The sequence below is a fragment of the Lemur catta genome, chromosome 1 (assembly GCF_020740605.2).
Source record: "Lemur catta isolate mLemCat1 chromosome 1, mLemCat1.pri, whole genome shotgun sequence".
NCBI lineage: Eukaryota > Metazoa > Chordata > Mammalia > Primates > Lemuridae > Lemur > Lemur catta.
In genome coordinates, this window is record NC_059128.1 from 274,711,971 (window position 1) to 274,735,890 (window position 23,920).

General features: G+C 33.2%; 1 protein-coding gene across 2 annotated transcripts in view; it reads right to left on the reverse strand.

Moving 5' to 3' along the window:
* The window catches only part of SYNJ1 (synaptojanin 1), an 82,980-nt gene that overhangs the window by 29,108 nt on the left and 29,952 nt on the right, over positions 1–23,920 (reverse strand). For both annotated transcript variants that reach the window (XM_045540555.1, XM_045540556.1), the window contains exons 7-18: positions 21,907–21,968; positions 20,546–20,642; positions 19,179–19,348; positions 18,126–18,207; positions 15,617–15,769; positions 13,042–13,207; positions 8,042–8,233; positions 6,074–6,158; positions 1,450–1,590; positions 970–1,162; positions 538–696; positions 161–317 (exon numbers count right to left, since the gene is read on the reverse strand). In XM_045540555.1, the coding sequence (XP_045396511.1) occupies positions 161–317; positions 538–696; positions 970–1,162; positions 1,450–1,590; positions 6,074–6,158; positions 8,042–8,233; positions 13,042–13,207; positions 15,617–15,769; positions 18,126–18,207; positions 19,179–19,348; positions 20,546–20,642; positions 21,907–21,968 (1,657 nt within the window). The remainder of the gene's footprint in view (positions 1–160; positions 318–537; positions 697–969; positions 1,163–1,449; positions 1,591–6,073; positions 6,159–8,041; positions 8,234–13,041; positions 13,208–15,616; positions 15,770–18,125; positions 18,208–19,178; positions 19,349–20,545; positions 20,643–21,906; positions 21,969–23,920) is intronic.

Sequence of the window (23,920 nt, forward strand, 5' to 3'; positions counted from 1 at the left end):
TGAGAATGTTTTTAAAAATCTGTCTTTATATGTAAATTTTATATATTCTATTCTAGATAATTATTGAAAAAAAAATCATTCTCCTCTTATTTTATATCGTTCCCTTCTTCCTCATAAAATTTGCATTAGTTCATTTAAATAAAAAAGTCCATTTCCCAACCTGATCTATCAAAAGGCCATTTCCTTCTTCTCCAGAGGACTCGGTCTGTCCATGCAGGGGTACGGCACTTTTCACTGGTGTCATAGTCGTCAGAAAATAAATCATATTTATATGTCGGAGCAAAGGTTACTTTTCCCTCTAAAAATCCTCTAAAAATCTAAAATAAATATATACAAAGTAAGTTATTCCAAAACACAAAAAAGTCTGTTTTCATTCATGCCATCAAAGTGAAGGTAATTTTATATTTGTTTGTCTACAGATACATATTTAAGTATACAGAAATTCCAAGTAATTAAAAAAATGATTAAAGAAAGCATATTTCATGACCCCAAATCCCCTTCTTCTCAATGCAAGTACCTTCTCAAGTATGAATATACCTGTCCAGCATTTTTCTGATTGATAAGCTGATCTCCTGCTATAAGAGAATCCCAATTCTGCTGTCTTATGAGTTCTTTAACTTCTTCATTAGGGAGATCGATTCGATAGTTGAAATCGCCACACCAAAATACATAGTCATGGGAAAACAGCATCCTTCCCTGAAAGCAATGGGATGGAATTTTAAATTCAAAACAGTCTATTTTTAAAAAATGTTTTACAACTATTTCTTTGCCTCAGATATGCTTACACCCTCCTTCCCATGTCCTGTTTCTTTAGCTCAATAGTATTATAATAACACATGAAGTATCTACTTAGGTAAATATTGCTGATGTTTCTAGGAATTAAATTTTCAAAAATACTGATATAGAATTTGGGGTATATTAAAATACATTTCAAAGCTTTATCTTCAATAACAAGCAGCAAGAGCTTACCATAGGAAAACTCAATTTTCGTGCTATTTCTACAAAATCTTCATTTCTTTCTTTGACTTGTGACTGCCCTGCAGCAAAGTGGCTGCAGACGAAGCAAAGGCTGGTTGTATGGAACAGCATTCGGATTGCAACAGCTCCCTTATTTCCAGTTGCACCTCCCATTCCAGTCTTCACAGTATCCACTGCAACATCCCTTTAAAACAAAGAATTCTAAATCACAGATTTGAAATTTTAATAGTTTTGTGTGCATCAGAAATTAGGAATAGATATACATATAATCATATAACTATATATCATATGGTACTTTGAGAGAAAGCCTATGAAACAGTACAGTGAAACTATTAGTGACTCTTTAATCAAAAACTCATTTAAAAACAAGAACTATGGATAAATGTTTCTCTGAAGCAACAAACATTCTAGGCCTTTTTCTTGTTATTTAATGGTAGGAAGTACCCTTAGGAGAGTGTTCCGTTTACTGACCTGATAAAAGGAGCATGCTGTGGTCTGATAAAAACAAACAGACAGACGCCCACCAACTGTTCAGAAGCCAGCAGCACATACTTGTTGTCTCTGGAGATTGTCTTCAGAAGTTCCACAGCCCAGAGCTTCTGATTTGTTGTGCTACCAGAAAATATTAAAAAGAGAATCTTTTAAAAAGATATTGACCATAGCCTATTTTATATGACAATTGTCAATTATACCTTCATCTAGCCAAATTTCATAAGACTGAAATCTTTAGGCACTCTGTTTTTGTTTCTTTTAAAAAGGAAAACCCAAAATTTAGCCAAAGATCACCACACTTCCAAATCTAATCTCCTACTCCTTTACAAAGAAAATACTGACACAATTTATTAAATGACTACTCCCCAAGTGAGCAATCTAAAGCTATATTATACATTTTCTTTTTTCTTGAAGTATTCATTAAGGTCATAAATAAGTACAGTTATTCCTTCGTATCTATGAGGGATTGGTTCCAGGACCTCCCTCAAATACCAAAATCCAAGGATGCTCAAGTTCCTTACATAAAATGGCACAGTATTTGCATAACCCACACATGTCCTTCTGCATACTTTAAATCATCTCTTGATTACTTATAATATCTAACACAGTGTAAATGCTATTTAAATAGCCATTATACTGTGTTAGAGAATGACAATAAAAAAGTCTGTACATGTTCAATACAGACACAATTTTTTTTAGTATTTTCAATCAGTGGTTGGTTGAATCCACAGATGTGAAATCTACAGATACAAAGGACTATGTGCTTCCAGATACACGTCCCCCCTTTTTTCTCATTTTTCTGAATTATGATTAATGTATTTTTTAAAAACTGTGGGAAATTTTAAACAGCCACAAAAAAGAGATAATTGTTAAATAGACAACCATATACCCATTATCCAGCTTCAGCTTCAAAATTATCATTATTTTGCTAATCTTCTTTCTTCCATCCCTTTTTGCCTTTTTTTTTTGGTTACCTAGAGTATTTTAGACCAAACCTGAGAAACATGATGTTTCACCCATAAATACTTCATATGCATTTCTAATGCAATGGACATTTTTATTTTTATAGAATCACAATGCTGTTATCACAGTTAAATATTAACAATTCCTTAATATTATCTAATACTCAGCTCATACTTAAATTTCCCCAATTATCTAAAAAATGTCTTCTTGTAGTTGGTTTGTTTCTTTAAAACATGGTCCAAACAAGGCCCACATACTACATTTGCTTGTCATGTCTCTTGAATCTCTCTTAATATTTAATGGTCTTGCAACTGTCCTGACCCCCCTTTCTCCAATTTTTAATGCCTTTTTTTTTTTAATAAACTGGGCCATTTGCCTTTAAAATGCTGAACAGTCTGGATCTGGCTGATGTGTCCTCATGGTATCTTAACTTGTTCCTCTATCACTCATATTTCCTTTAAACTGGTTGATGTAGAAGTTTAAGAAACACATTCAATTTTATTTATTTATTTAGGCAAAAATAGCCATGTGGGTGGTGCTGCACTTCCTACTGCATCACAGCAAGAGGCCCATCATCTCTGCAGTGTTACACCGGGTCAGCTGTTCAGATGGTGTATCTAAAGGACTCCTTATAAAGTTCCCCATTACCCCTTCTTGTAAGGACTTTGCATCTACTGATGATCATTGCTCAGATGCACTATTTGATTAATGGGGTTGCAAAACACTGATTTTCGTAATTTCAGCATTCCATAGGCAACTGTAATAAGTTGGAATCCTAGAAAGAAACCTTTATCAGCTATTCAATTACTCTAAAATACAGTTCATATAGGAAAGGCTGGATGTTCGTTTCTCTTTATCTATAAATTTTCAGAGTAGTAAGTTTGTGCCTAAGAACCTCCAATGGAGAGCAAAACAAAGTTTTTGTCATTGTTCCAGATCACACAAACGATTCGTGGGAAACCAGAATATGCCCTCACATCTACCCATCTAATCTAACACGATGCCATACCTCGTCCAAACATGGATTTACTACCTACCATAATCCCACCAATGTGACTTGGATTCTGTAAGGAAAATGATGCCTTCATCATTTTCTTCAGGTCACTCCTTAAGTCATCTATTCAATGAACCCTACCCTGAACATTCCATTTAAACAGTTAATACCTCTCTACCTCCACAGACCCAATCCCCTTTTCCTCTATTTGTTTTCCATTGCACTTTTCTAACATCCTCTATAATTTACTCATTGTAATTATTGTTCATCATCTTTCTCTTCCCATCAGAATACAAAGTCGATGAAGGCAGGGATCTTGTTCTGTTTTAGTCACTGAACTATCTTTAGCGTCTAGAGTGGTACTCAGTAGATACTGGCTAAATAGATAAATGAATATTCACCACTTTATTAAAGAAAAATTTTATTAAACTCTATTTAGAAAAACAACTGATCAACTTGTTTGGTACTAGGAAAGCTAAGAGTATGTTCTATTTTAAGACCTGAGTATGTATTTTCAGGAAAGGTAAACAGCAAAATAAGTGCAGTCAGATTTCCTTTCAACTTGCCTGATTTCAACTGTTAATTTTATTCATTTTGGCTAATAAAATAATTGTCATCAATTTGTAAGATTGATGATTATATAGTACTATTTCAGCAATAATTTTCTTCTGAAAAATCTTCAAAAATGTCACAAAAGATGGGCTACTGCTCAAATTTAAAAGCAAGCATACTCTGTTAAAATACTTAAGCTTTGGCCGGGCGCGGTGGCTCATGCCTGTAATCCTAGCACTCTGGGAGGCCGAGGCGGGTGGATCGCTCGAGGTCAGGAGTTCGAGACCAGCCTGAGCGAGACCTCGTCTCTACTAAAAATAGAAATAAATTATCTAGACAACTAAAAATATATATAGAAAAAATTAACCGGGCATGGTGGCACATGCCTGTAGTCCCAGCTACTCGGGAGGCTGAGGCAGTAGGATCGCTTAAGCCCAGGAGTTTGAGGTTGCCGTGAGCTAGGCTGACGCCACGGCACTCACTCTAGCCTGGGCAACAAAGTGAGACTCTGTCTCAAAAAAAAAAAAAAAAAAAAATACTTAAGTTTTAAGTTTCACTCATACAGTTTGTATTTATAATAAGGTGTTCTCTAAGTGTGGTCTGGGGACATCTTTGGGGGGGTCCCCAAAACCCATGGTGTCACAACTCTTTTACTGACACTACTAAGACATTGTTTGCCTTTTTCACTGTGTTAACTGACATTTGCACTGATAGTGCAAAAGCTACAATGGATAAAAGTCATGATGTTTTCACTGACCAGGCACCAAGCTGTTACTGGTCATCATTATAATCTCACACCCATGTATATGCAGTAAAAAAATACCATTCCACTTAAGTATATCCCTGATGAAGGAGTAAACATTATTAATTTTATCAAAGCCCAACCCCTGAGTCACATCTTTTTAATATTCTGTGGGATAAATAGAAAATACACACAAAGCACTTCTGTTGCATACTGAAGTATGTTTATCTCAAGGAAAAGCACTTAATACTTTCGGTTGTGAGTTAAACGGCCACTTTTTTCATAGAATACAATTTTTTCTTTAAAAAGCTAATGATATCTGCCCAAATGATGGGAACCACTCCCCTAAAAAAAAGAACTAATGAGAGACTATACTTACTGAGATGTAGGTTATTTGGCAGACATTTTTTCAACCAAGCTTGTCTCTTCAAGAAAAACAACCTAGAGTATTTGTTTCCAATGATAAAACTTAAGTTTTCAAGCTAAAATAAGTATTTAGGAAAACTTGTATCTGTTACCATGATTTTCACAACTTCCCAATAATTAAAGTGTTTTCTGATGAGATGACCAGTGATATTAACCATTTCAATGCTTTGATATTATATAATTGTGTCAAAATTTGGAAGATCTACATAACTGAGTGAACTAATATTTTCCAAATGACCAATATACAATGTTACAAAATCATGCAAGCGTAAAAGACCAATGAGTTTTAGTATAACAGAGCACAAAAAATTCATTTATATGGTTTCACATTCCATTTTGCAACTAACTTTTAAGAACTACCATTTACTACTTTACATGAGTTTTGGTGTAGTATCATAGAAGAAATTGCCTGGAAAGGCTATTAAAATATTCCCTTTCAAACTACATAATTATGTGATTTTTCTTCATATACTTTAACCAAAACAACATACTACAATAGATTGATGCAGGAGTAGATGCAAAAATCCAGCTGTCTTAAACCAGACATTAAAAAGATTTGCAAAACTACAAAACAATGCCACTGTTCTCAGTAAATTTTTTGTTTTGGAAAAGTTATTTTTCAAAAAAATATGTCATTTATATTAACATGTCATAGGTTTATTATTGTTATTTTTAAATGAATGAATGATATTCTAATATAATATCAAGAGATATAAAAAGCATCAACAAAAGTTCTTTAATATTCTCAATATTTTTAAGTATACAAAGAGATCCTCAGACCAGAAAATTTGAGAACTGCTCTTTTACAATTTAAAAAGCACCTTTCTATGTATTATCTCAATCTTTCCTTGGAACAACTACTTAGTTACCCGTTCTCCGTGTCCCTCAACTGACAAATTTTTTGGTGTGTTACCTGGCTTGCTTACCTTGCATTCACGATGTTTCCAGCATTCAACTCTACCATTTCTTCAAAACCAATTGCAAATATATCAGTTGGCTTACTTCTTTTATCTACAATTAAGCATCCAAGAAATACTTTTAAATATAGCTTTAGTCAAATGGCAACCCCACCCAACACAATACCGGATCTCATAAAAGTCTACTTTTGTGTTTTGAGTTTAACAAAACTCATATTAAAGGCAAAAACTCATGAGTAGGATAAAATTACCTTAAATTTACTTTCTATTCAGGTGTCCTAAGTTTGTTTCTATACGATTGTTATTCTTGAAGATCCTTAAGTCCTTTCAGAAATCATTTTGAAAGAACTCTTGCTAAAGTTTGTGCCATGGACAGCAGAGAAACAAGCCACTTCTCAAAGGCTAAAGTCAATCAGAATTGTAAACGTAAAGAAATTGTTCAGAAAAGGCACAAAGAATAAAGTGGCTGAGAAACTATCTCAAATTAGAGATAACAGTGGGGAGGAATTTTTCACATTGAAATTCAAAAACCATGAGCTTGATCTTTTTGCTATTTCCCGGGTGGAAGAAACCCAGGAAAACTAGAAGAGATCCAGGAGTTAAGGCACATCACTCTGTCCCAGCTAATAATAATAGCTCCCTCCTAATCGACAAGGACTAAAAGAGAACAGAAGCTGCTTGTGATAAGCAGCCCAGGGGTACTTTGAACACCCTAAGTATCTAGAAATGAGGACAAACAGCTAGAAAGAGCCTATAAATACCATAATACTAATAAATAAAAAATATTGCTAGTATGTGCAAGGCTCATACATATATCATCTCATTTAATTACCACACAAACAACGTGTAAGATTGTTTTTGCCTTTTACTTAAAGACAGGAGCTTTAGAGAACCTAAGCAACTTGCCCAAGTTCTCACATAAAATGCAGCATGGCACACAGACTCTGGAGCCAAACTGCCCGAGTTCCAATCCTGGCTTTGCCGCTATTGCATGACCACAGGCAGGTTACTTCCCTTTTTGTGTTCAGTTTCTTCATCTATAAAATTGGAATAATATTGTCTATGTAATAGATCTGCTCTAAGGATTAAATGAATATATGTAAATTAATGTTAAGCTGTTATTTTATTATTATTATAACTTCAAGTTTGGTTCGATGTAAGTGAAAGAGGGCATTTTAATAAGTTTGGGGAAAATCCCAGGGTTTAAGATGTGCCTGATTAAAAATAACTAAAAAAGAAAACTTTGTATCTCCCACTATTTCCCATACACATTAGCTTCATATATAATACTTGGTAATTATATACTATTTTTTAGAAGGAATAAAAGTTGATTTTTAAAAAGAGAAAAACTAAATTCATGATTCAGACCAAAACCTTAATGAAAGTGTCCTCTGCTTAATGTTTGGTTCTGCTTATTAATAGCTTGGTGCAGAGTACCCAAACTGAATGACAACAAAGTTTTTACGAGGACAAACCAGTACTGTTAAGTTATAAAGTGCCAACAAATATAACAATGAGTTCTGTAAGATTGTTCATGACTCACTCTGATATTTCTCATGTTAGTAACTAAATAGAGGAACAGAATTTAAAAATGGGACATGAAAGTCAAATTATCAATTTACAAAATAACCTTGGTTTATGTCAGTTTAAAATAAAAACAGAACAGAACTAGTTTTTCTTATATGTGTGGTCGCCTTCAAAGATACCTATTTATGTATGGACCCTATTTCCTGACAATCAACTATCAAAGAAAAGGATTTTTTACTTTACCATTATGTTTTTTTATGAAGTAAAAAATAAAGGTGTAGAAATTTAAAAAGAGGTAAAGATCTGACCTATAAAAATGCTGGCCGTCAAATTTATAACTCCAAGTTTCTTTCACAAATCAATGCATATTGTGAAGTGCTATATTTGTTTTCTAGATCAATTAATCACAGTCAGGATTTATTAATTAAAGCCATATCATAAAAAGCCAACCTTGAAACTCCTGGATGCCAGCTAACTTGGGTGCATCAAGAAGCCAGTCAGTGAGTGTCTGATTCTTAAAAGCTATGCTGCGAAACTGCTTCCCACCATTCACATTCCAGGTCCCGACACATACGCGAATTTTCTTGGGCTTTGAATACTTGTAGAAATTCTCACACATGCTCTTTAGTACTTTAGAAGATGCTAATCAAAAACAAGACAAAACAGACTTTTAGCGGCATTAAGCCATTTATAAAAACTGATTTTCATAAGTGAGACATGATGTCTGAAAAGTACAATTATCATCACTAGCAGAGGTTACATGCAAAGGCACAAAAAAGATCAGCTCTGAACACAAAGCCTGGCATGAGGCAATTAACCAACACATCTAAAAAAATAAAAAAATCAACAACATTAAACACAATAGCCAAAGTAAAAAATCTATTACAGAACTAGTACAGCAACATAAACCATGCAAAACAAACAACTGTGTTGCAATGAAATGGCACATTATTTCACAATGTACAAAACCTAGTAACTATACAGTTTTAGATATAGCAATTAACTTTCATACAACTCTCATTAAGAGGCTGGTAAAAATATAAATTTTACTTCTCTCCAAACAAAAACATTTAAGAACATTTACATTTAAGATTCTAGCTACTGGTAGCCAGCTTGAATAATGCCTCCTTGACAAAAATAAATTACGGAAGATAATGAGGTGTCTGAAAATGACAGCACTATTAAATGCTTCCCATCTCGCTCAGAGTGGAAGGCAAAGTCTTCAACAATGGTCAATAAGGCCCTAAACAATCTCTCTCTTGCATAATTTTTATCTACCACCTATCATTTCCCCTTCTAAACCACATTCCATTTTGGTTAAGTTAAATTCTCAGCACTTAAAGTAGACAAAACCTTAATAGGACCTCAACCTAAAAACACAGAATTTACACTGTGTAAATTTAACTGGTAAAAGGGAAAAGAAATCAAAACTATTTTCATCTTTTACCACATGATCTTATTTTATTATGATATTATTATTTTATGATACCAAGATATAGCAGTCTTGTGAGGAAATGAGAGTGAAAAGGCAAATAACATATTATTATAAAACTAATTTTGACCTGTGGACTCCCTGAAAGAACTACTGATTTAGATGATAAGCTTATCCCCATTGTTCCCAGGAACAGATATGCAGACTTCCTACTCTTCTACTATTTGAATTTTTTGTTTTTTTATAGACAGGGTCTCACTCTGTCACCCAGGCTGGAGCACAGTGACATCATCATAGCTCACAGCAACTTCAAACTCCTGGGCTCAAGTGATCCTCTTGCCTCTGTCTTCCAAGTAGTCGGGATGATGGGGATCTACCACCTCGTCCAGCTAATTTTTAAATTTCTTACAGAGACGAGGTCTCACTACGTTGCTCAGGCTGTTGCTATTTGATCTGATTGTTTATATAGAGGTGTCTGGGTGGTAATAAAAACAGAATATTTCTTTTAGCCTTTTGGTATTGTTAGTTGAATGCTCACTATACCTAGGTAAAAATCATTCTCTCAATGGTCTTTATAATTGAAGTCATTGCCATTGTTACCACTGTGAAAACAGCTTCTAAAATCCATTCTGTATCAAAATCCAAGTTCTATAATGATTACAAGGCTTAAAATATTCTGCAAAACAAATAATGAACTGCCAGAACAAAAACATGTTGCCACATTGTATGAACTAATAAAGTCGGTTTTTAAATGTAATAAAAAGGTAAAGGTAAAAATTATTCTTAGTTATTCATAACTGGTTGGCACCTTAATGTGCTTAAATAATGAGTCTATGCTAAAACAACAGAAGTCCATCCCTAAATGCCATTATCATTTTAGAAAACGGTGGTTCATTACATAACTCAAAAATATAACCAGGTGCTACCTTCCTCCACTCTTCTCAGAAAATAACCAACAGCTTCTCAAAACATTCAGAACAGTAACTAAGAAAAAAAATCTTAAGTGATACCAAACCTTGAATAAGGGAAAGAAAAGATGTCATTTTCAGCTAAATGCTGGCAAAAGTTAAGCTTTTGTTCCTTTTGCCATGGGAAATGAAAAGACAAGATCATAAATCTTGCCCAGAGAAGAAGACACAAGATTCCTATGAATAAATAGGCAAGAAAAATAATAACCTTTAGGTCTTATACACTTAACTCTTCTTTGTTGGCAATCTTGGTGCTTTTTAAAATTAAAAGATTTCAGATCATATTTTAGTACCAGTCTACAGTTAAAGAAAATGTTTCATCCACAATAAAAGCCAATGAGACAATGCCTTCTTAAATATTATGTGAGAAACACTGTTGAGTAGTCATAAATGTCACAGATGGTACTCTGAAATTAATCCAAAATAGTCACATCTGGGTTTTTTCCATTAGCCTGTTAAGAGTAAGGCATAACACTAGTAATGTCTATTCAGTGAAATACAAAAGTGAAATTAAAACAAGCTGAATTATCTTTAATTGGAATTAAGCATTTGCTACAAGAAGACAAAGAACATTGCATATTTTCTTCTGAATGAAGTACTTTATTTTCAAGATTAAAATTTCTTTCTCAGATTAAAGCAAGATATCAACTTATCCTGTTAAAATTTGAGGGAAAAATGAGAAAATTTCCACTTATATGGTTTTGTTTGTTTACAATATCAACTTTAAAAAATAAAAAGTAAAAAGTTTCTTTTATTTATAGATTGATTTTCTATACTGTACCTGACTGTAATGTCTGCTCAGAAACTATGGATGCATCAAGAAGAAAACAAAGAATCATTAGTAAAACAACAGGTTACAGTTGAAATCTAGAGTGTGAAAAAACATTCTGAGATGGCCTCCATTTTCTCTTTTAAGCCAATTTGATGACTATTTTTTCTGTTGACTACAGAACACCAAAGGTTACAAATAAATGATACAAACACTCCGCAGCTAAGGAAAATCCTACAATGACTCAGTGATGTCCACTGTTTCACCATTAGAGATCCTAGACCTGCTCTTCTGGCTGCTCCTGTGTGTATGTGTAAGTGTGTACACGTGCCCATGTGAATGTGTGAATGAGAACATTAATATGAAAACTTAAGAGGCTGGAGGATGCCAGAGATATGGAAGATACTGCCCTAATATATATCTTTTAGTATTCTTTCTGGGACTCACCAGTTGATTAAGTACAATCAGTTCAGCTATAACAAGACAAATACATTCAAAAAACATCATAATGCTAAGCAAAATTGTACAAATTCCCATAGCCACAAAGCTTAGGGGGAAAATGAGGTTGGGGGACTATATTCAAAAACTTCAACAGTGACACACCAAAAAAGATAGGAACCTAATAAAAACAGCACAGCATTATGCAGGTTAAATGGTTATGAAATGCATGAATACTATATAACTCCATCTTGAAAACAATATGAAGTTGGCTTGTAGAAATGGGCATCAGACAGGGTACAGCTTGTGAATGACTGTGAAAGATGGAAGAAGGATTATCTGAAATTAGATGGGAAGTTGAAACAACAGATATGGATGGGTATGATGCATAACACACATGGTGAACTGAGTTCGGGAAGCTTTTTGATGTGTATGCATATGTGCATGTATGTTTTATATATTTCTACACATCTCAGTTCTGCTGGGTGTGGTTTTATTTGCATTTAACTCTTGTTGCTTGCCAGCAAAATAAAGCATAGGCTCATGCAAAGTTGACATTTTGATCAAATCATTCCCTGATTTATCAACTGTGTTGGAACAAATTCCCATTCTCAGAACAAGCATTATAGCAGAACTGACTGTACTCTTTTTTTAAGCATATTTTACATATAGTAAAATGTGCAGGAAACTAAAAAACTGATGCTCAAGCTTAGAAATTACTTAGTTCCTTTGCTTCTCCTCTTCTTTCCTTCAACGACTTACTTTCAATTGTTGCTTATTAATGCCTCCACATCAAAGTAGGCACAGGTGGAAAGAGGTGACAAAACATAGATCAATCAAGTCTCTACTTTTGGAATCCAGGAAGAAAGCCTGAAGTTGAAAGTAGTAACTAAGATCAGATTTTTTTTTTAGGGTTTTAGTAGATCTCAGTTTCCCAGACTACTTATAGATCGCTGAGAATCTGGCTGTAATTAACCACCTTCAGAGCACTATGCAGAATTCTGAAAGAATCCATAACCTATTTGACCAAGTTATTACCCAAGAGTATATTACTTGAAACAGGAAAAATGTTCTCTGACTTGAACAGGGAACACTAAAAGGTTTGGTTTGGGGCTAACAGGAAAAAAAAAATGTTCAGAGTGCTGAAAAGTCTAATTTATTTTGTCAATTATACCTCAGTAAATTTAGGAGGAAAAAAAAAGAAAGTCTAATCTACTAAGTTCTATAATGAATGTTGAGTTTTCCCATAATACTACTTTTATGTCCTCACTGACATGAGAAGCTCACACTAAAAGCCATATATTTATGTCAAATATTCAAATTGGTAATGGCAGTTAGTGTCCAACAATAAATGCTACCTTAAATTATTAATATGATTTAATGCTTATTGAAATAATAGCAATTAAAGGTTAAGACCAAGTTACAGAAACTTTTGGGGTGGTGATTAGAAAAATAACCAATATAGGCATTGGTTTTTTTCAATAAAGCATTTTTCCACATTATTAGATTATTGAATGCACTTTTAAAAGTACAAGTTGAATAGTCCATGAAACCCTGCCTTGTATAAAGTTAGCAATACTTAAATTATTTACCCCCTCAATCATAATTTATAGAAAAAACATTCATGGGGCTCAGTTTATGGCTTAATGGTATAAACACTTCAAAAGAGACAAACATTCTTTGAAGAATGCAATTTGTAAAAATTACCATTATAGAAACTCCTTCCAAAACTATTTTACAACTACAATCTAAAAATTATTTATGTAAATAAAGTTACATTTACCTCTTGGACTTTTAGAAGGACTATAAATAACAAAGTAAATAAAATATCAAGTACACATACCACGCAAGCTTCCAGTAGTTAAAAGAGCTCGAGCTTTGTCAGCTAAATCACTATTTAGAGTATTTCCCAGTAGCAAAACGTCAATGGCCTCTTGCTTGGAGCTGTCAAAGAAGTTATTCTGAATTGTTCTGGTAACAGAACGAGCACCATCTTTTAACTTTCCAGCCTGTGGAGAGAGAAAGGAGCATGGACTTTCATTCTAAATATTTTTGATCTTACTCAGTAGGCATTTTGAAACTTTAAATCAGTTTTATATGATTTAAGTATTCAAAAGGGTCTATTTTTAATATGTAATCATCACAATTAAAATTGTCTCAAGATGTCAGTTTCCTCAGTGTCACAACTGTATCCAGTAATGATAACTAGAGCAGTAAATACTTAGCATTGTTTACTATAAGGGAAATAAACTGAAGTATACTTATTTAAAACAAGGAAATTTCTTCTTACACGGTAACTGTAAGTTAAAATTAAAACTGAACCTAAGAATTAAGGTCTAGTCTAAAAAGAAATTCATGATTACAGTTCATAAAAAATATTACATGTAAACTACAGTTTGTATATTTTGAGTCATTTTATTGTCTACGTAAATATAAATCATAAAATAAACTTATTCCTATAACTAGGGTTCATTATGACTTTTAACGAATATACATTTTACTTAGGCACGTTAGTTACCAAAAAGATTTATTTTGACTGTCAAAAAAAAAAAAAAAACCAACTTTTTCCTTTTAGAAAATTTTAGTTTGTAACATGTAATTTTTGTCCCTTAAAAGAATAACAGTAATTAGAGGCTTCTTTTCAGAATACAGAGCCAATTTTCTTAAATGCCACTAAATGAATGTCACTATATTTAATCAGCTATTTACGTTTGGCATTAAAATGTTATTTCCTTCCGTATGATAAAATAGGCAAATGACATTATTTGAAAAGACACTCACCATTCACATTATCAGGCAATTAATCAAAAGGAACCCAGAGAAAGGAAAAGAAAGAGCAGTTCAGATGTTAGATTTTAGTTTAATTCAGACTAGTATATTTAATATATAAAATTTCATATCTATGTTAAGTTAAAGATAAAAGACCACTGAAAATATATGTAACCTCTGTACATATATTGTCTTAGTCACTGCAGAAACAAAAAAGTAGAAGAATATAAAAGAATATTTTAAGCAATAGTGGTAGAGAACCAGATTTTAATAGCAAGAATTATGTTCTCTCTTTAAAAGGAATAAACAAAAATTTAACAATTTCAGGTTTTCAAACATTAGGACCATGAACTGAACAAAAGGAACTTTGCAGGTACAGCCAACATCTCTGGACAGAGGCATGGCATTTTAAGAGATATAGAGAGGAGGAAGATTTGGAAATTAAAAGAAAGAAAACTTGGGGGCCAGGCACGGTGGCTCAAGCCTGTAATCCTAGCACTTGGGGAGGCTGAGGTGGGAGAATTCCTTTAAGCCAGGAGTTCAAGACCAACCTGGGCAACACAGCAAGATTCCATCTCTACAAAAAACAGAAAACTTAGCCAGGTGCAATGGTGTGTGCCTGTAGCCCCAGCTACTTGGGAGGCTGAGGCAGGAGGATCATTTGAGCCCTGGAGTTTGAGGCTGTAGTGAGCTATGATGATACCACTGTACTCTAGCCTGGGCAACAGAGTGAGAGACACTGTCTCAAAACAATAAAAATAAAGATAAAAAATAAAAGAAGACTTGGAGATAACAAATGGTCTTTAAAGAATTTCAGCTGCTATGTTGAAGCTGAATGAGAACTATAAAAGTGGCAAATGTTCTCATTTCTATTCTTGAAATAATTTGAAGAATTAGAGATTTAGAACGTTAATAAATTCAAGTGAGGCCAGGATACTTAAAAAGTTAAACAATATTTAAGTATATAAAATAACAAAAAATATCTCAAGTATGGTTCCAAAATCCCTCAACAACAGTCAAATATTAGAGGACAAAGTAGTCTGTAGATAGTATCAGCAACTACAAAGTAATGAGACTTTTTAATTATAACTACAGCCATATCTCACACTTATTGGCACATTTTGATAGCCTCCTTTTCAAGGTAAGATAAGTAAAAGGAGAAATTATGCCCTCATGTTGGGTTCATAGTAGGTATCGCATAAATTGTCAATTGATTTATTTGTCCATCCAGCATCTGTCTCATCTGTTAAATGGTAGGCACTGTGTCAAGTGCAGGAGACACAAAGCCAAATAAGACAGAACAGATTTATAATCAAAACAAACAATATAAAAAGTGAAACAGCTATACAAGGGAAAATCATGAAAAAATATACGCAATATATATAGTCTTAGTGCATTATCACTAAATCACTAAATATGTTGTATCTACATACTCTCCAAACCTAGGGAAATATCTATCTTCCATTTAATCATTGTATCCACTGTGCAAGGAAGGAAGTATCAAAGAAGGCAAAAAAGCATGATAAAACAGACTTCTAAAACAGATTAGCTATTAAATTAAAAAACCTATTAATTAAAAGACATTTAAAAACCTTAGTAAGAGAGGAAAAAGAGGATCTTTTGTAATGTTATGATAGATCTAGATCTACCTTAGCCTTCCCTTCAAGAGCTCCAGTCCCGGCATATATCTTACTGATTGAATCACCATTCACAGACCACATTGACCGAAAAACTTCTTGAAAGCGAGTCACCAACTGAGGTTTTTCAGCTAACCCAAGAGCTTCCAACTGTTTAGCTAGCATCTAAAACAGCAAAAGATACATGCAGATGCCAAGAGGGGGGAAAAAAGAAAAAAGAAAATAAATAAATAAAACAGCAAAAGAGAAACTTTTATAAGCACATTAATATATTAATTGTGATATGACTTTTAAGTACTACCAGAATCAAACGAAAAATTTATCATCATAGGACTGTTTTGGACCGGATTTTGAATGTAATCGTTTACTAGGCTGTGTTATTAATATTTCCCACCATTTCAATTTTTAAAGTAAATACCACATCAAAGAAAACTACAAGTAACTTAATATTGTCTTGTATTAACAAGAACTTCTTTCTGGTTAAATGATAAAATTAATCTTATTAAAATATCCCTATAAATCAGACTAGTTTACCTTGCTCACTAAAAGAAATAATCAACAGCATGAAGTAGAATAGAGAAAAATATTTACCTAGTTTACCTAAATACATATGGGAGTAACTACATTTACATAATTTTTAGATTTGGTTTTATAAGTTTAAGTAATTAGGGTCAAGAGATTATAAAAAAAAGAAGAGCTGCTCTTAAGTTATCACAAAATAAGTATAGCTTTGAATAAAGTCATGACAGTTTTTATGTATAATATCTGTATCAGTACTATGTATAAGGAAGAACTACGGGAAACAGAGCATGAATTCGAGGACCTTTGGGCTACCACAACTCCTTCATCACAGATAAGAAAAGTGTTCAGAAAAGTTATTGATCTTTATCCTGTATGAATTACAACCTTGAAATCTGGCAGAGTCAAAGCAATGTATAATCTAGTCTGTTTCTCCTATTTGGAATCTAGTCACATTCTATGCCTCGCATTTTTATGTAACTCCTTTCCATTTATGTTTTATTTTACATTATCTATAGGTATGATGATTATCCATAATTATAGAAGAATTAAAAACTAAGTTAATATTTAAAAAACCCGAAACTGGGTTCATTTTATTAGGTAGAGACTTACACCAGAGCTGTTCTTTGCTAGCATGGAGAATAAAACAAAATGAGTCCTAGGGCCTCCTTTACCATTTAAAATGCTCTCCCTTCAAGGAATTGGGCAAAACTATTTTACTTCACTATTAGTTTGGCTTTGCCTACCTTGGCAGTAAATTTTATAACTAGTCAACCAATTGCTATACTAGGAAGTATATTCATACCTAACTACCAACAGTGGAGAGTCAGCTAAGTCAGATTCTAAAAACTAACATCTGTTACACTTTTAATAAAGAGGTTCAAGTATTTCAATAAGCTTACTCTAAGAATCCATGCAAATTTATTCAGCCACTTAAAACCAGAACTTGAAACAAATTTGAGGCATGTGATAAACTCCATCTAAATGACCGACATGCCTTTCACTTTCTTGTTCCTGTCATAGTTTCTAAATAAATTACTATGATAAACCTAAATGACATTATTTCAAAAAAGTCCAAACAGTAAAATTCATTTACTTACATAAGAAATACATTGCTGTAGCAGAGAATTTTACACACTGTATTTTCATTTTTGAGACAAAAAGAACTTCAGCTGCAAAGTAACTAATTAACCAATATTCTGGCCAAATTTCAGATCATTAACTAGAGACAATAAGAACGTGTTACTTCTGATTCCTGTTTTTCATAATATTTGAGAACTATGCTAAGTTCATATCCACCACAGCCTCATGATCCTAACTTGCATAGTAGGGAAGACTCGGAAAGCTCAGCACTGCTGCACAGTTTGTCAAATAGTTGAGACTATGTATATATTAGACTGAATTTGATGGAAAAGTGGTAAAGAAAAAAAACTTTTAAACAAAGACCTTATCAGAGAAGTTGAATTCATTCATTTTCACTCTAACGATGGCATTTTCATCTGATCCTGTTTTTTTGTAGCTACTTATTTGAAAACACCAGACAAACCGGACTGGGTTACAAAACTGTCAAAAATACAATCCTACAGAATTGCACATGTGAAAACAGACCCTCCCCATCCTAAGACAGACTTTTAAAAGACAACACAGAATAGAAGGCCAAATATATATAAATATATATTTTTCAAAAGACAGCAAAAGCAGCAATTGTTGTAATAGTAGTAAATAAATAGTAGTTTTAAAAAGGGAGAGTTACACAGAAACAGAAGAAAGTAGATGGACAGCTACCTAAAGAGAATATGAAGGGCAGGTAAAGGAAACATTTAAATCAAAAGGGAATTTGGCAAAAAAAAAAAAAAAAAAAAAAAAAGACTAAAGAATGCCTTTAATGAAGCGGAACTTAATTTATATTTTCTGAAAAGTAACTAATGAGAAACATATGTATTACAAAAGCACTCAAAGGGGCATATGATACAAGGCACATACATTTTAATTTATTTTTTACCTCTAAGCCAAGAAATGCTTGCACACTATTTGTTCTATCAAGACAATCCAAGCAGTTTGTTCGAACAGTACCACTCTGGCATCTGTAACAAATTCAATAAAGTTAAACTGCTAGTTTAGAACAAAAATAAAGCTAAAACAAACTAAGAATAATTGAAGTGATTAAAATGTAGTGCCCACTTTCCCCCTCCAACTTCTTATTGTTAAAATTTTCAAATATACAAAAAAAGATGAATTACACCATGAATGTCCATACATTCACCATCCAGATTCTATAACCATTAACATTTCACCACATATTCTTCATCACATACAGATCACACATTTATTTTTAATTAGGCAAGTAGTTAGGAGCTAACTTTGCACAATAATCAAATATTTGTGGAAGGAATTTTGAAAAATCTAAGATCTGTTATCTCTACTGCCTAACCTATAAGATTTTTAAGGCATTGATACTAAAATGTTATACAAGTTGAAAAAATTAAAAATTTGAGCTTTGTTCACTAAAGTTTACCTCAGCCAATATTCTGCACTTAAATCTTTCAATATTTATTTTTCTTCTCTATTTTATGTGCAAAAACTAAAGATTTAAATTATATTAAAGCAGACAGTAAGCAATTTCTTTTACTTCTATTTGTACTTAATAGTTTTCACTGAGGTCAAGACATAGTAAAACATTAGTCTCAAAAGAGAAATGAAATAGTTTCATAGATAACAGCATGAGGTATGGCGCCAGACAAATTCTAGCTCAAGTACTTCTAGTTAAGTGATCTCTAGCAGATTATAGCCCCTGCCTCAATTTCCTCAAATGTAAACGGGTATAATAGAATCTTTCCCTATAGTTGCTGTAAATACATGTAATACGTGCTCAATCATGTAACCTCTTATTATTATTTGCTGAAAGAAAAACAAGCCTAAAATCAAGTATAAAAAAGATACTTCATTTAATTATAAACCTGAATTTAAAAAGGAAATTTAAGAGTTCAATATTAAGAATAATTTTAAAATTATACTGAAGTTCCAATTTAAAAACAGAGAAGCGGAGCAGTCAAACCTTTGAACTTCACTTCCATTGAAATAAAAAAATCCATAATCTAGAAACTTCTGGACTTGAGGTTTAAGAACACTATGTAATTTTTCTGCCTTTCCTCCTTTAACCATTTGATGATAGTCAAAATTCACCATCTGGATATCAGCGGCATGTTCAGAAGCTTTCAAATGATTCTGAAAGTAAAAAGGCAAATATTCATCTAAATGTTAACTAAATAAGATCTCATCAATATGATGTTACAAATGAAACCTTACATTTTAAATTAAAACCTCAGCATGGTCCTTTGAGATTTCACTAATCCCACAAAACTTTCATCAACAATGGCAGTAAAATGGAAAATTACTTGCTGATACCTAAAGACATCTTTTCCCTACAACCTCATGTACTATCCCTGAGAGATTAGGTGATATAATTAACATCAGGGAACTTAAATAATATTCTTTTTCCCCCCATCCCGCCACCTAAATAATATTCTCATCTGCCTTACAAAATGAAAAGTTATTTCTAATCACCAGCATTTTATAACACAAATTTAATAACTGCTATACCTAAACTCAAAATAAAGTATCTTATTTAAGACAAAGCCTATCAAAGATGGAAATATTCATTTTTTATACCTTCATTAAAAAATATACAAATATTTTCAATTTTACCATAAAAGGTTACTCTCTGAAATGTAAGTTGTTTATTAATAATATTTATTTCACAAGGTTAGAAAAATAGCTAAATAATTAGGTTACTTTGGGATTTATGAAATTTAACTTTGAAAAATGTTTTCCAACCACTTGGTTTAATTTATAATCTTATATAACACCATACTTTATATTAATCTATTATTGATTCAATAAGTACTCATTAAAATATTTTTCTTTTAGAAGTCAGGCATTTCTTTGGGTTCTTCTGTACTTGAAATTCTCAAGTTTTCCCTCAATACAAAAAGGTATCGTCTTCCATGTTATATAAATGCATTATTCACAATTTCATAGGTTTAAAACAATGATTGTGGTTTCTAGGAAGTAGCCAAGACAATGAACAGGTGAAGAAGTAATCTGCCTGATGTTTCTCTGCTAGTGATAGATGAACATTTTTGTGGGGATGGTATTTTTCTGTGTCTTTACAAAATAAATAAGCAGATTAGAAAATAGTGTCAACTGCCTTGAAAGCTTTCCACAATCTCAGTATCAGCAACATTAGCTTAAACCTAAACTGTTTCCTAATAGCCCCAAAGAGTTAAAGGTTCCAACAAGTATCCATCCTTTTTCTAGGAATTAATTCACTTGCTGGGAGAATTTGATTATTGTATTACTTTATTTTTTTAATATCATTCCAGGTATCCATGGCCAGAACAAAAGAAGAAATGACATACTTACCTGGAAAGCCTTACTGAGCATATGTTCACCTTCCTTAGATCCAAGCAAATTTACTATTATTTGTTTACCATATAAATTCTTAAGTGTTCTAAAATGCCTATTAAAGAAAGAAAGGAAATAAGCATATGTCAAATGATAAGCCTAATTTTTTTTCAATAAACAAGAATCCATTATTAAATAGAATCTATATGGCAGTATTTTAAACTCACAGAATTGGCAAAATTGGGTAAAATTCATTGTACATGGTCTCAAAACTCTGAATTTATGAAAAATCATTAATGCAATTTCCTCTCTGACTTATGGGTGCTAGGACTTCCACCTATGCTGGAGCTGTGGAGGCCTCCAGCTCCCTGCCCACTCTGTGAAGCTGGCACCAGACAAGACAGACACGAGCCTTCAGCTTGGCTAGGAAAGCAGTAAGGGCAGATGGCGAAGGCTGCACCTGATGTGTGAGGACATAACATACTCTGTGAGCATTCAGAGGGACCTCCTTACTAACTCTAGTTGCTTTCATAAAAATAGGCCCCAAATATGAATCTTTTTTCTCTCCAGCTTCAATCATTTCAAAAGCTATGCAGAGCAATGACATACAAGGGAAATACAATATGAGCCATATCTATAACGTTAAACTTTCAAGAAGATACATTTAAAAAAGTAAAAAGAAACAGATGAAATTAAATATACTTTAATTAACTGAACATATCTAAAATATCATTTCAACATGTAACTAATATAAAACAAATACAGTTGGCCCTTGAACAACATGTATTTGAACTGTGCAGGTCCACTTACATGTGAATTTTTTTCAACCAAGCAAGGATCAAAAATACAGTATTCTCAGCATGCAAAATCCATGAATATGAAGGGCTGACTTGAGGGCAGACTTTTCATATACACCAGGTCTGCAGAGCCATCTGCGAGACTTGAGTATGCAATAATTTAGGTATGGGGGGAGGTGTTTCCTGGAACCAATCCCCCATGTACACTAAGGGATAAATACACTAATTCGATATCTTACATTTTTTTTTTTGCACTGTTTCTGAAATCTCCTGTGCATTTTATGCACTTACAGCATATCTCAGTTAGGACTAGTCACATTTCAAGTACTTAGTAGCAACATGTGGTTAGTGGCTATCCACTGGATGACATACCCACAGAGGAAGTTTTAAGGCCAAGAGATCAAGACCCACACTTCCAGCACCATGACAGAAGAAAACACAATAATGGTGTCAGTCTTCCAATTAAATTAGGAGAAGGAATTTTACATCAAGCCCAAATTGGAATGAATCAGTAAATATAACTAGTGTCACTACTTAGCCATATCAAAACTTACAGGACTATGTAAAAATAATCAGTCTTACCTGTCAAAAGCAGGTGCATTAGCTTCAAATCCCCTTGACATACGGACACGATGGGATCCCACCTTAGACAAGAAAAATACATTTAATCATACCGAAAACCAACATATAGACAAAAGAAATACCATTGCTTACAATATGCAAAGATTCATTTGCTGAACACAAAGTGATAAATCAAACAATTGATTTTCATTCATGATATTCTTTTAAAAAAAAACAAGTTCCAAGGGATTCTCCCACTTGTATTTTTAAAAAAGCAACCTCATCTAAAAAAAGAAAAAAGAATTAGAAGTTACGCCATTGTGAAATACTTGTAAACCAACAGGAATTTTTATGGATAAAAGATATTTTTAAAAGTGCTTTTATAGGCATTACCTTGTTTTAAGCTCAAACTACATGCCCTATGTAAGTTAACAGATATTTTTACCATTTGGGAAATAAAAAAACTGAAATAAATACAGGTAAAATAACTTTCCCTCTTAGATCAACATAACTAATCCCAAAAGAGATTCAGATAAGATTTTATGTCTCTGACCTAAATTCCTATTCTTCCAAGCTGACTACCAGTACAATGTCTTATGTGTTTTATTCTCTGCTACGCTGAATACTCTATTCGCCTCTCGTTCACTAAAAGTTCTCTCAAATTAAAAATATAATTCCTTCCTAGAAAAACAGATTTTCCAAGTCAATCCTGTAGTCACACAACTATAGTAACCACACATGTTGCAGAATCAGAAATTTTGGACTAAGCAAATTAAACAAAATGGAAAATATCTACCTATTATGTATTGTTATAATTTTTCTTTTCTCACATAGGACAGTGACAGAGAAATGAGGAAGAACTGAGAAAGATCTAATAGATGCCAAAAAGAAATATATAGGTGAGACCAGATTATTTCCTTGACTTCACTTTAAACATTTCTCTCTGAGACTTTGGAATCAAAGTTGCCTAAAATTCACTCTCACTAATCTATGAACAAAGTGCTTTAAAGGGGGTGTGGGAGAAGGATTGCCAAACCGATCATTCAGTTTGACAAAACCAGAAAATAAGCTCTAATATGCTCATCCAATGCCAAAACTGAATTAACAGTACAGTATTATCACTCATTAAGCATTCTTCCCTGCGGCCCTAAGTCAGACAATCTAATGACTGATAAGCAATGGATTCTCTCTTTAATTTTTTTAATAAGAAATTGATTAGGCCTAATGTCACATCTATATTCAATTTCATTTTATAGTACTTAACAGTCTTCATGAAATTTTAAAATTTGAAAGATGTTTGCCCCAGGACATTAAGCATTTTAGACTGTAGAGAACTCAGCAGAAATTGGTGCTTTCTCTTAAAGTAATCCCAGATTAACTGCCTATAATTCTATAAAAGTTCAAGACTTAGTATTTTGTTTATTAATATTTATCTTATATAATACCAAAACTGTCAATAAGGTGAAAAAATACAAGTTCTCATGTTTTTTAGGTATTATACATGGTTGTTTTCCACCACTCTGCTCCCCAATACACATATATACGTAGGTCCGCATCATAGCGCTCACAGCAATCTATTGGTTAGACTTGACTAGGTTTATTACTCTGTGTTAAAGGAAAAATTCTATAACAACAGAGATGTTGTGAATTCTGATAAAAGTAGCACTTCAGAAAGTTTTAAGGCTTTATTTTTATTTATTTATTTTTTTTTGAGACAGAGTCTCGCTTTGTTGCCCGGGCTAGAGTGAGTGCCGTGGCGTCAGCCTAGCTCACAGCAACCTCAAACTCCTGGGCTTCAGCGATCCTACTGCCTCAGCCTCCCGGGTAGCTGGGACTACAGGCATGCGCCACCATGCCCGGCTAATTTTTTCTATATATATTTTAGTTGGCCAGATTATTTCTTTCTATTTTTAGTAGAGACGGGGTCTCGCTCTTGGTCAGGCTGGTCTCGAACTCCTGACCTTGAGCAATCCACCGGCCTCGGCCTCCCAGAGTGCTAGGATTACAGGCGTGAGCCACCGCGCCCGGCCTAAGG